The 14,693-nt window shown below is 39.6% G+C and overlaps 1 protein-coding gene across 3 annotated transcripts in view; it reads right to left on the reverse strand.

The window, feature by feature from the left end:
- The window catches only part of EDA (ectodysplasin A), a 64,822-nt gene extending 50,497 nt beyond the window's left edge, over positions 1 to 14,325 (reverse strand). For all 3 annotated transcript variants that reach the window (XM_053473967.1, XM_053473966.1, XM_053473965.1), the window contains exon 1: positions 13,496 to 14,325. In XM_053473967.1, coding sequence (XP_053329942.1) covers positions 13,496 to 13,828 — 333 coding nt within the window. In that variant the 5' untranslated portion in view covers positions 13,829 to 14,325. The remainder of the gene's footprint in view (positions 1 to 13,495) is intronic.
- Positions 14,326 to 14,693: the final 368 nt, after the last annotated feature.

Genomic DNA, 14,693 nt, shown 5'->3' on the forward strand with positions numbered 1-14,693 from the left:
CTCAGGTGTAAAGTATTCAGCTGCTAAAGGTTTTCTTGCTCATCTTACTTTGATCGCTAGATATGTTATACATTATATAGAACCAAAGCACAAATGCATAAATTAAAGAAGAATCCAAACACCTCAGCTGGGCGGCAATTCCATGAACATGCCAAGCATTTTGAAAGGTGATGGTTAATCAAACAGCATGAATTAATTATCTACAATGTGAAATTTGAATGCTTCGTCTTACCAGTGACTATGCATTTCATAACTGTACTTTACAGCATGGTAATCTATTCCAATTCTCATTCATACTTTCTATACAAGTGTGCTTAGAAAAAGCTAAAAAGGACATCATTAGAACCTTATGAAGGAGTTAAAAACCAGATGTATCTACAGGATATGTCTCCATGGTAAACTGCCATAACAGTCTCCATTTGTGGCAGAACTGAATTTAAAGGGACGCTACCACGTTCCAGGAAACACCATAGAACAATTGAACAATGTGACAGCATGTGACATGCCTATTTTCACTCTTTAAACTAAATGAACACTTTGCTCTAAAGGCTTGTGATAACCCCATTGTTCACTGAGGAACATGCAAGCAGTCTAAACACATTTATATCCTTATGTTAAAGGAGATTTAAATATTGAGTAAGCATTCCACGAGAAACACATATATTGACACCTTTTCATCACTAGCAGGCTAGCATAATGATACAGATAAGCGAAATTAGCATGCAAAATAAAGGGACAGTGGGCAGTCTAGTAGAACAGCAGTAGGGCAGAACAGCATCATGACATAGAGCCCTCACTGGGTGGATTTAGGATCCACGTTCTTTTAGAAACAGCAACATCTGATATCCTGTGGCATTACATTTTATGGAATATAACCAGCGTTCAACAAATTCAATTTAGGTATTAATATGCAGCTACACCAAAAAGGGCAATGGATTAGAAGGCACTAATGAAGATAACAGAACTTTACTGTATGTATGATACTCATCTTTAGGGTTTTAAGCATTTTAGCATATCAAACTTATCTAGAGATTATAGAGATCATTTACTTGACAGTACAATTTTCCAATGCAATTCATTACATTTACATTAGCTTATATTAATCTATAAACACTAGCAATCTGCACTAAAACTTCAACTTAAAGCTGCAGACTGAACACATTAATTTCTTTAGCCAACAATGGAAACCAGATGGTTCCAATTGCTGATTAAAACCAATTAAATCCAATATCTTAGTTCCCCTTTTTCATGTTTAGTGTACCCACACAAATTATTTACCGTATTTTCTCGATTATAAGACGACCCTGATTATAAGACGACCCCCCAAAATCTGAATATTAATTTAGGAAAAAAAGAAAAAGTCTGATTATAAGACGACCCTATAGGAAAAAAGTTTTACTAGTAAATAATAATTCTGCCGCACATCTGCCGCCAGTTATGCACATCTGCCCCCAGGCATGCCTTATACCCTCCTATATGCCACTCTGCCCCATGTTATGCCTTTTAACCCCCTATATGCCACTCTGGCATATAGGGGGTTAAAAGGCATATCATGGGGCAGAGTGGCATATAGGGGGACACTTACATACCCAGACACTAATATACCCACCCAGACACTTACCTACCCACTCTGACACTTACCTACCTACCCAGACACTAATAGACCCACTCAGGCACTTACCTACCCACTGAGACACTTCCCACCCAGACACTTACCTACCCACCCTGACACTAATATACTCAGGCACTTCACTCACCATGATGCCTCAGCAGGCGCTTGCTGCAGCTCCCACAGGATTTCAGCATGACGCTGTGTGACCCCGCTAGGCCCCGCCTCCTCCCGGAAATTGAAGAGGTCTACCGGATCTGCTTTGGGACGGCACAGTGCCGTCGGGTCCCGGTCCTGCAGCAATCTCCCCAACCGGCTCTGCTTCCCCGCAGTGGGCAGGCTATCCCGGGAGCAGGAAGGTACGTGTGTATGCAACCTCGGCTGCTGCCGGCACTTTCGCCAGTGCTCGGTGAGCAGCTGAGGTTACCGCACAGGAGGATCCAGGTCCGCTGCAGCGATGCGGGGGATCTGGATCTTAGTCTAATAGTCAGACCTCATTTGAGGTCTGATTAGAAGACGACCCCAATTACAAGACGAGGGGTATTTTTCAGAGCATTTGCTCTGAAAAAAAACCTCGTCTTATAATCGAGCAAATACGGTATTGTTTTTTTCAAGGACAACTAGTGCTTCCTCTTAATACCATTTTTTAAAGTCTCTCATTTACCGTGAAGATGTTGAAAAGCAGCATGAAAGCTAGCTTCCACAAGCTAGCTGCCAGCTATTCTACATTCTGAGTAGAAAATCCCACATGGATAAGTTTTTAATTTTAAAATGCCCCCTAATATCCTACATTAGTTTTACATAATTGTGTTTTGGGGAGAGGGTTACTAGTATGAGGGCCACCTATTTTTATTTTTAATGTGGACTTTTGTTTGACTGGAGACACATTTGAGGTCTTTATATACCTCAGAAATCTCTCTTGAAACTGGATGGTACCTCTTATGATGTCAAGGTGACATCAAAGGAGTCTGTTTGCTAATTTTTTAATTTGTTTAATTTTTTAACTATTTAAATTTTTTAAGAGGAAGAAAAAGTATGCTACTGTTGCTGATTAGAGTAATCAGTAAGCAGGGTTTCACTGTCCTATATTGCTGATCACAGTACCTGGCTTGAGATGGTAGTAAGCAGATGGTTATGATACAAGAAGGCTAGAGGAGGAGAACGAGAGAGATAATTGAGAGAAAAGGTTTAAAGTTAAACCTGGGCTGTAGGAGGTCGGGGGGGGGGATCAGGACAAAAGAATTTACAAATAAGTAAATCCCAAACTTGGGCCAACAAAAAGAAGCAATCGCCCCAAAATACATATTTAGTACATATACAGGAAAACATGCATAATTATACAAAATATGAATTGAGCAATTTGCTTGCAGATCTGGCATAGTGGTCCAAATGAGTTTAAATAACTTTTCTATCTTGCAAGTTTGGCTTGAGATGGTAGCAAGCAAGCTGTTTATTATGATGCAGGAAGGCTACAAGAGGAGAAACCACTAGCAGGAACAATTGGGGTTTCTTCCTCCATTATATTAAAATCTACATATAGGTACTGTATGTCTGCATGAAATGCTTAATGGTCTGACCAATCTGACTGTCTTTCTACTCAATTTACTTTTTACATTGAACAAAAACAGTCAACCTTGGAGTGTAGGGTTACCAATGGAACAGAGTCATCCATCGCAAATGTTTTTGTCATTTGAATGAAATATAATTTTTAAAATGGACAGGTCTCTACCAATCTGTTTCCCTATCAATTGGCTCTAAGCATTTCAAACCAATGTTGAAGGGTCTCAGAAAGCCTCCTAAACAAAATGCATTTAAACATGGATAATTTTATTTTCTGGACAGTTAAAACACTGGTTTAAATTTACCGTATTTGCTCGATTATAAGACGAGGTTTTTTTCAGAGCAAATGCTCTGAAAAATACCCCTCGTCTTATAATCGGGGTCGACTTATAATCAGACCTCAAATAGGTCTGACTATGAGACTAAGATCCAGATCTCCCGCAGCTGCAGGGGACCTGGATCCTCCGGTGCGGGGAACTCTGATCTCTGACAGTCGGCGATGGACGCAGACAACCCCCGCTGCTAGCCACGCCTCCTTCCGGCTGCAGCGTAAGTGCGTGGGATCTACACGCTGCCCCGGCTACATGACAGGGAAGTCAGAAGCCCCGGTAAGTTTGGGGGGGGGAGTGTTAAATGGGGGGCATAAGGCATTTCTGGAGGCAGAGTGCTCTGTGAAATGCAATTTAACCCCCTTAATGCCACTCTGCCTCCAGAAATGCCTTTTTAACCCTCTATACGCCACTCTGCCTCCTGAATGCCTTAAACCTCCCTATATGCCACTCTTCCCCATAATATGCCTTTTAACCCTCTAAATGCCAGAGTGGCATATAGGGGTATTAGGGATTTCTGGAGGCAGAGTGGCACATAGGGTTAAAAGGCATATCATGGGGCACAGTGGCATTTAGAGGGTTAAAAGGCATTTCATGGGGCGCAGGTTGGAAAATAGAAGGAAATAAAACCAAAATATTTTTCTCAATCATAGCTTTTATAAAAAAAAAAAAAAAAAAAAAAAAAAAGTTTAGATGAATTAACATTTACTGGTAAAACTTTTCCTATAGGGTCATCTTATATTCAGGCTTTTTCTTTTTTTCCTAAATTAATATTCAGATTTGGGGGGTCGTCTTATAATCAGGGTCGTCTTATAATCGAGCAAATACGGTACATGTGTAATCAAATAAACATTTCATGTAGAGAGAGATCCAGCTGTCCAACAAAAACAAGCACTGCTTTGAACGGTTTTGTGAAGATTTTGCCACTCGCAAAATGGCGGAGCGTCCTTTAAAAAAATAAACGAAAGTTGCGAAGGTTTCAAAAAGGGTCCCTCCAGACCCTCTTGAGAACTCTGGCTCCCTTTGCAGGTTGAATACAGGTACTGCATTTAACCATGCAAGTCAAGGGTCTTTCTAATCACAAAGTGATTAGTAAAATATTTTAAAAATAAAAGTAGCTAAAAGAATATAAAACAAAATGTGGTAACATTTAAAAATAATCATGCAGTGATGTCACCATCAGGGGAACCATCCAGTTCTAGCAAAATGTAAAAAAAGTCAAAAAAATAAAGTTTATTATGAACAAGTGCTAAAATTAGTGCTGTATCTTCCCAAAAATCGTGACATGGAAAGAGTTAAAGTAAAAGCATTTCAAATACCCAAGGGGTGTCTACTGGAGAAAAAAAGCACACTTCCCTAATGTGGCCTTTTAGCTCTCAAACACCAGACAAACACATGCATGGGCGGAATCACTGTAATCAAAAATGTTGCTGAACACATATTGGGGTGGTTGACAGTGACATATACCATGGGCTGTACATTTATACCTTAAGTACAATGTGTGTGATGAAAAACACAAACTAAATCACTACCAGCAAAGGCCGGTGGTAAAATTAGTGCATGGAAAGGGTTAAAATATTGCCATCTGAAATATCCTGGGGTGTCTAGTTTTCAAAAATATATGGTTTGATGGGGTAAATTGAATTAGCCGACTTCAAAGATAGGACACGGGGGCAATAGGACCAGATGTCAAAATTTCAAGTAAAAAAAAAAAACATACACTTCTTAAATGTGGCATTTTACCTCTCAAACAAACCGACAAACCCATGCATGGGTGGTACTCGGGAGATGTTGCTGGACACATATTGGGGTGTTTGACAGTGACATAAACCAGGAGCTGTAAATCCATACCTGAAGTGCAATTTTTGTTATGGAAAAACACAAAATAAATTACTACCACAGTGTTTGACAGGGTGGTGATAGAATTACTGCATGGAATGGGTTAAAATACCAGCATTTGAAATACCTTAAGGTGTCTAGTTTTCAAAAATATATGGTTTGATGGGGTAAATTGCATCGGCCAGCTTTAAAAATACCTGAAATAGCACATGGGGCAGAATGACCAGAAATAGCAAAACACTACTTGTACTTATTGCCCAATAACTTGCAGAAAAAAGCAAAAAAAAAAACCATTTCTAAACGCAGGACAAATAGAATCAGTTTTTTTCTAATATTTCTTTTTTTTTTTTTGATAGGAAATTAGATGATATGATCAAAAAATGGTATCTGAAGAAAGCCCTTCTTGCCCTGAAAAAAAACAACTTGTGTGGGTACACTAAATGGGAGAGGAGAAAATTACAGCTAAACACGAGCACCGCAAAAGTGTTAAAACAGCCTTGTGCCCAAAGGATACAAAAACTAAAAAAAAACAGTCCACTCCTTAAGGGGTTAATAATGCACTTTCAACACAGTCTTGTGACTGTGGCTGAAATTTCTGTATTAATTTCTACATATCATAATAGGCTATTAAAAGGAAGAACAAACAATTCCTAACCCACAAGGGTTTTACAATTCTGATCATTCTTAATGAAAGCCTTAGTTTTGTATCCATTAAAATCCACAGGCAGAATAAGACAGACAGCAGGCACCACAATCAATTAAAACAAGCAGCTCCATACACATTGTGGCATTGCATGCACGCTAAGCCATCTAAGTGCCTAATATAAAATAAGATATACCGTGCAGGGGTCAGCCTTAGAATTATAACCCAATAGAACCAAGAACAGGGGTAGAAAAAAGGCAATCTTAATTATAAACTATACAGTTAAAAGGGAAACACTCCAAAAAGTTTGGATGGAACAAAAGAAAAGCCACCGAGGCTAGAAATTACAAGAAAAATAAAATGCTTTGGTGACTCATTCCAAAATGTTTTAATTATTTAGATCTTGCCAGTTATTTTTCAATCCTTCTTTTTCGTGGTACTATCCTCAAGTTCAGATGTACATGATCGCTTCGCATGATACCAGTCCTCATCATTAAAACGTGAAAATTATGTAACTGAATAGATAGAAACATTTTATGAGTAAACAAACAAATGCAAGAAGACTTTCCCTAGTCTCCAAGTCAACAAAGAAACAGCAGATAAGAACCATTGCCCATTTTTTCCTGATACGAAGACTCAATCAGTCCCTGGTCTTGGCTTAAATTCAGGATAGCTTTATGTCTCCCCGCTGCATGTTTAAATTCACTCACTGAATTAGCCTCTATCATACTAGCAGTGAACTTATCACAAAAACTGCTTGAATAATCATATGTATTCCACTTTGCAAGTTTTATTTCTGGATTTCTCCAGGTACCATGTACTTCGTAAATCCCGATGTCACATAGTAAATGAGTCTGAAAAGTCTGTCATGACAAACATAATATCGCAGAGGACGAATTGAGAAAACAAGGCTGAAACCCGAGTAAATGCGGCAGCCTTAAAATAGCAAGACCTGAAATCTGCCTTAACAGTTTTCACTCCAATTCCACCAAAGAATGGGCATGATGCATTGAAAAGGTCCAGCTATCTGAAAGCACTCAGTCTACGATCACACTCCCATCAGTACACATCACTCAACTATGCAGTCGTAGCAAGGAGCGCTCCCTCACCCAGGTACAGTACTATGAGAAAGTATTTGCCCCATCCCCAGTTTATTCTAGTTTTTGCTTTTGTCACACTTAAATGTTTTAATTCATCCAACTAAAGACAACATGAATAAACACATAATGCAGCGGTTAGATGATCATTTAATTTTTGAAGGTATAGCATTAATCAAAACCTCTCTCACCCATGTGAAAAAGGAATTTGCCCCTAAACTTAAAAACTGGTTCTGTCACCCTTGGTGACCACTGCAATCAAACTTTTGCGATAACTGGCAATGACTCCATTACATCAGTGTGGAGGAATTTTGGCCCTTCCTCTTGGCAGAATTGTTTTCATTCAGCCACATTGGAAGCTTTGAGGATGAACTGCTTTTTAAGGTCATGCCACAGCATCCCAAATCAGATTCAAGTTAGGAATTTGGCTAGGCCACTCCACAACCGTCTCTGTTTCTTTTGAGCCATTCAGGGGTGGACTTTCTTGTGTGCGTCGTGTCATTGACCCCACTGCATAACAAGTCGCTCAGGTCCTGAAGCAAGAAAGGATCCCCTGACCAGCTGCCTATAAGAATGGGGCTGCCTCCCAGCTATCTCCCATGTCTTCGATATACTACAGTATGTGGCTCGCGAACACTGTGGGTGGGTGTCAGTACCTTGTGCTCTTCCATTAATTTCATTCACTTTAGGCAGGCAATGAGTGACAAGAATCAGACTATGGAGGAAGCGAGCAGCTGGAGAGCTTCTATCTTGGTTTTTTAAAGAATACTTTAGAAGGGCTCTCTGGGACATGAAACAATCCCTTTAATTAATCAACTACACATTATTTAATGTTAATGGTTTGTAATCAGTCCAATTGTTTAGCACCTCAGAAACTTGAGGCTTTACTATAAAAACATTTACTGTTTTTGTTGCAAACCCATTGGGGGTATTAAGTTTTTTCCAATGTGCATTTGCATGCTCCCCAGCTATTTTCTGCAACGTTGATATACTTCAGAAGCGGTCTCCAAGGCATCGCCACAGATGTCAAAGGTCACTGATTTGGGGGTACAGTGTGGACAATGGGAATTATGCCCCAGTCATTTTCCCCATTTAGCATGATCACGTGAAGCAAGAGAGGAGGTGACAGGGCATGGTAACTCCACACATGCACCAGTGTTCTACATACCACTCCTGGGTGGAGGCAGCTATAGGCTTATGGAATGAAGAACTGTAAATCTCAAACCATCATTTGCAAAAGGCACAGACAAACACAAGACTTCTAAATAAGTCACCATGGTCAGGAAGCACTATACTATAAGAGCAAAATCAACAATTTAATCAAATAAAATGTCAGTTTTTCTGTGGTATGTAAATGCCTCCTCCAATGTAGATTAATATCATTACATAATATGCAGCATATAAATTGTTTATTCACAAATATTTAATGCTACATTTTACAAGTGCATCAGTGAATTTTGTGTTGTTGATGCCAGATGGCATATAGATTAATTAATTGCTCACATTTTTCATGTGCTTTTACTGATGTTTTTATTACATTGCTTTGACAGCTTCTTTACGATCAGGGCTCAAAACACACTAGACATCAGTCACCTAAAAATGACATCCTGATGTACCAACTACAATCTCAACATACACAAGGCCAGCTGCGTTGCACACTCCACTTCCAGTCTATTTCTGTATCTTCTGCCAGGTTTAGTGTTAACACAAACACATAATTCCTCCATACTTGTGATATACATGCAAGCTGACAGATCCTACAAATGAATAGACACAAGATGCCTCATATACATTACAGTTCAGTTTTTAGAACTTTTTATAACATTCATAACATTCAAGCTATTAAGAAACTCATACTTTGGGCACTGCAAGCATCCACATTGCCATGATAATGTGTCGTATTTCCATTAAAAATAAATAAATATTTTATTAACACTTGTTAAATGAACAACCAATGAAGGGAAGGAGAAGAAGATGATGAAAAATATAACCATTCCAAATCAAACTCTTCCAGCCACGAAATTAGCCTGAGGACTGACAGCAGCTTATATTGAGGATTCCCTTTTGACTCATCTGAAGTGTCTCCGACTATCTCAGATAATGAGATTCCCTTTAATTATAGGAAACCATCAACATGGAACTAAGAAATCTGAAACTCATTCACCATGAAAGGACAGAAATTAAGAAACAGGTTAAACAAAGAAAATCCATCCATAATTTTTGTATTTTTAATTTAGTTTTTTTTAAGAAAATGTGAGGGAGGAAAAATTGTGTTGTCTGTAATGGGTGGGTTCAAAGTTTGTATGATGCAAGTCAGAAATTGTTGATGCTATATAAATATAAATAATACATAATAAGCCACATCTCATTCCTCTTAAAATAAAAAGTTAACCACTAGAGTGTCAGCTACACAGATAGCTCCTACACTCCGAGTCTGAACCTTATATTAAGCAAACCGTCTTCTGGAGTGTAGTGATGTCTGTTAAGGAGAGAAAAGGTGCTTTTGATTGCTCTGTGACTTACTTCTCCGACAATAAAGAAAAAAAATCTGATAGCTGCCTTTAGCCCATAGTCAGGTCCATGGAGCTCGCTGCCATGGTAACCAATAAAAAAAATTCAAGCATGTCAATGCACTTCCATTATGAGATCAGTTGGCAGGCATGCAGGAAATAACCCCAGTTGTAAAGTCATTGGTGCCCCCGCCACTCCTTTAATATAAAATAACAGAGACAAGGGCAAATTATTTAAGTTCATTTTTGTATATATATATATATATATATATATATATATATATATATATATATATATATATATATATATATATATATATATATAAAAAAAAAAATTGACAGATGAACTTTTGTGGGCTAGAACCTCCATCAACTCCAGCCAGTATGAAGAAGACGATGATATCTGTAGCCTTCAAAAGCAGGTGGATGTGCAATCAGTACAGTTGTTTGCTGTAGTTGTATGTAACTTTTCCTAGACTGACTTCGGATATTAAGAGGCGACACAAGGCTGAGCTAACATGAGAAGAGCCATTTATGAAGCCAAAGTATTATAACAAACGCAAGGGCATTCCCGCATTTTGTATCAATATGTGGCTTGGGTATGGACATTTATGCGATTACATTGCCCCCAGGCATCAAGTGTCATGCAATCAGCGCTATGTTCTCAAAAAGGCATCCAGGGCATTTCTACGAAGGTCAGTTTAATAGAGCCCTACAGAATATATGCAGGAAGATGGGTAGTAAGAATAACATTTTTGGTTTTCCTTTTTTCACTTAAAATACCTGAATAATGTTGTGTCACACTTCCGGGTTACCTTTTAATTCTTCCTTACCTCTACACTTCTGGTAATTTGGTTTTAGGCTGTCCTACAGAACTATATAGGCTTTTCCTGTTATGAACGTGTATGACAATGTGGTTAAATTCCATGTTAACATTAAATTCTTGTTGTCAGAAATCCGCCTAACATGTACACATTTGAATGTGGTTAACCTTTGCATCTTCCAAAATACTAATCTGCGCCGGATGATTGCTGTAGGTTTTCATTGTATCCCTATTTGCAAACGTCAAATCTAATATCGGTTCCCAATTAACTGGTATAGCAATGAACTCAAAAATAAACCACCTTCTTGCTAACACAACAGAAGGGCCCCTCTAATGCACATCTGGCTTATCGAAGTGACCCCTAACCCATGACATCACCTCTTCTACTAGATCCTCCTAAACAGCATATTAGTCCAACAACCTATAGTGTCTTTTATACATTCCATATGATGTTCAGCAACATATACATACATTTTTTTTTAAATGTATTTGTATACAAACCACAGAACATTTGTGGCATACTTGCCCATTCTAATTTTACCCAAAAAAGCTACAGAGGTTCTTCAATTTATCATGAAATGTTACAATCTACACCATCTTCTCCATCAGTTTACAGACCGTATACAGTATTGAAGGATTAATGAATGAACACACTATTACAAACAAATAAAACATCAAAGTCTAAGGTATAATAGAACAATAATGTTTTACAATATGTAACCAAGTATATTATACAAAAGCGAAAAAAAAAATATAAAACAAATGTATCCCTGTGACACTGAGTGTAAGCAAGTGTTAACACACGCCACATTCCCAGTACCCGAAGCCGCTCAGAACTATTGTTTTTAATGGTCAGACAGGGGGACTTGTTTAGGGGGTGTTGAGAGAAGCATGCACTTTCTTCTTAAAATACCGTAACTGCCGCCTAATTATAACTATTTTTGTAACAGAGGCATGTATTAGTGTTATGTATTTATGCACATTTGTACCTGCGATACACTTAGACCCACTGAATAGTCGGATTTTTCTTAGAAAGAAAGAAAAATGGCCATCGGGCAAGAAGAGAGACAGAAGGATTTGGGTAGCAAACAGCCTGCCCATACACTTTGGAGGTGGTTTTCTGTTTGTGATGTAAACCTGCTGTGGTACAAACATTTAGACAAGCTTAGTCAAAAGGATGTTGGAAATGAATACTTGTGGTTAAAAAAGCCATAATAAATTGGCTCTTTACCATTATTTTGAATAGAGTCCTATGGGTGGTGTAGTGCGTTTGGTCCTTTCGCATTCCAAAACCCTTTACATATAAGTTATTTTTCATTTTAAGTTAATATTTAATACTTGCTTGAATAACAGTTGGCATGTTTATATATGGATATTCAGTTTGTAATAATAAAAAATAATTGGTTCACATTTGAAACAATTTGAGATGTAAGCTTGGAAAACATAAATTAGGAAACGGCAGCGATCATTCCAATGTGTTTGTTATATGTGGACGTATATGAATTAGGATGTAGAGTCACATAAGCCTCTGTGATCTCAGAGGCCAGCGGTGTATAGGCTGTCCCGTTAAAGCGGTACTACCAACCCGTACAGAACATGTCCTTACCAACACGTATATGACATTTTTAATGAACCCCACTGTAATGAAGAACCAAACTACTTATGAATGAAAGTGCAGGTTCATTGGTAAACAAAACCTACCTCAAACAGATACTTACAACATGCGTTACTTGATTTGATTGATTTAGAACTACAATAGTTTTATTTGTAATACACACTGTTGTTCTGATGTTGTAACAAAACATGTATTCATTCATTCATGGACAGAAAACAAAAAATGTAAATACACTGTTGGGACCTCACCAACTCACTGCCTAGAGGCATGATCAGGTTAATCTATGTAGAACCTTTGAGTAAGACTGAAGAGTATTTAAGTAGCCAGAAATTAAACATCCATATAAAGTAGAATATAAAGTGGCATAAAACAATAATAATCGCCATCATTCCATAAGTGCATAAAGCTAGACTTATTGGCTTAGGGACAAAACATTTTCAACAAAATATTTTAAAATTACGACTATGCCTTCATGTACCACCGTCCCTATAAAAAGAACAGCGAGATGACAAGAGATGCAACTACTTTTCATTTCATGGCACATTTAACGCCGCCATCTGGTTACTTATCTGTCAATCATGATAACAGCAGTAGTACTATCCCTTCTGCATCCACAACTTAATGGAGTTACGCCAAGAGGCTTTAGGTCCCTGGAAATCACTGCTGAAACATTTAGTTGTTTAGGAATTACCTAAATGTACAGATTCCAGAATTTATCCTCTGAGCAGACAGAAGATTTGCTTGTATTAGTTTTACATCAGGAAGGGCTTAGATCTAGCTGAAGTTTGTATATATACACATATATAATGGGTGGGCAAGATGTAGCAAAATGCGGTCATCTAGAAAGATAAGTATCCAGAGCGGTTTTATCCTGTAAATAAACAGTTTGTGTAAAACCCTTCATAAGGTGTTTGTCCCGTTGCTTTAAGGCACTTCTTCACAGCAGGGACCAAAATGTGACAGCTTCACGAGCAGCTCACACCCGGGACAGCACCTCCAGGGGCAAATACAAGGATGCTGGAGCGCTACAACAGCACACATCAGCTCGCGGCCAAATCCACCCAAAGGAATGTGTCAATAAATGGAGGAATCCGCGTGCGATTACATAAGAAAACTCTCAGAACATTCATCAATTACAATCCTGTACTCAAAGGAACTGCCTCCCGCGCCAGATGATCATCACCATGTCATGTGGAGCCAGCCTTAGAGGGATGCTTTACCCCTTCAGGAGACGCATCAAACCCCGCAATGTACACACCATCAGGTGGGGTACACATGCGTATGCACAGACTGCAACTCCCATCATGCTCAGCTGACATGTGCCACTGAGAATAGAGCGTAACGTATAGGTTGCTGGGGTGACAGTTCGGATCATGCCCATTAATCTGTCGAGTGAGGATGATGCGAGTTGCAGTTCCAGATTACGCCTTTAATTTAGTTGACATTATAGGGAGGACATAAGGCACTGACCTGACGCCCCTGTGAAGTTGCCGATAGCTGCATGTCACTAAGACGAAGTGCCGTCATACTCAGTTGGCTGATGCCCACTTCAGCGTCCCTTGTCCCTGGGCCAGAGCCCGTATCACTCCGCAGCTCAGAGCGGAGCTCCAGATAGCAGCAGATAGTCACCAAGTGCAGCGACAGAGATAGGGCGAACAGTGCCAAAAAGAGCCGGCAGCCACCGCAAACCTTCGGACAGCCGCATCCCGAGTGCGGTGGCGGCGTCAGAGAGGTGGAGCCGGTGTCCAAGGAAAGGGAGGGGTCCGTCCCAGGCTGCTTCTCGGACAGGCTTCGAGGTGCCATGCTCGCAACGGGTTAAGGAGCGGTCAAGACACCGACGAAGGAAGTTGCAGCCCGGCCCCGGGACTGTTACGGTCCCTCAGGAGCACTTTTGGCTGGTAAATACAACACCGGCTACAGAGCCATGAGCGGTGCAGAGACTGTAAGTGACCGACACGGCTCGGCGGCGAACACCACATCAAGTAACTCTTCACAGCAGGGCAAAGAGGAGGCGCGGGACACAGCACAGACTTCCAACACATAGCCACGCCCATTCCCCACCAGGCCCTCCCCTCAAAGCCTTGGCACAAAGCTTACACGCCTCAATCGCCCTCACATCAAGCCCCGCCCATACGCAGTATCATACCTCCCACAGAGAAAATGTTTGCCCAATCGCAGAAACGCCTTGTAAGTACACACACATCCTCAAAGTGAGCTCCTCCCACACGTAACAGAAACAAGGTCGCCACCTGTGGGCCACTGGGGCGCACTGCAGGTACACTGACGCAATGCTTATGTGGAACAAGACAGTGAGCACAAAAAATACAGTAGGGATAGTCCACAAAACATTAACTGTCCCTACCCGGATTTTAAGAAATTAAACCGTAGTAGATCTGTCAATTTATTCTTCCCTCTGAAAGCTTCATCACATAAAGACGACACAGACACGTCTGTGAACTTTTTGTTTATCTGTTTCTATGGTAACAACCCATCAATGCCTTTATTTGGGTCACATAAAATGTTACTGTTCCAAGCAAAGATTACAGAATTATTTCTTGGTAAGGTAAGAGCATATAAAAGTACCAAAACTGATGTTTGTCGTTGTATAATGCATATTAATGCACATTTATGAATTCACAGAAAAGTTGTTTTAAACTGTTTTTATTTT

This window comes from Spea bombifrons, chromosome 8 (assembly GCF_027358695.1).
Source record: "Spea bombifrons isolate aSpeBom1 chromosome 8, aSpeBom1.2.pri, whole genome shotgun sequence".
NCBI lineage: Eukaryota > Metazoa > Chordata > Amphibia > Anura > Pelobatidae > Spea > Spea bombifrons.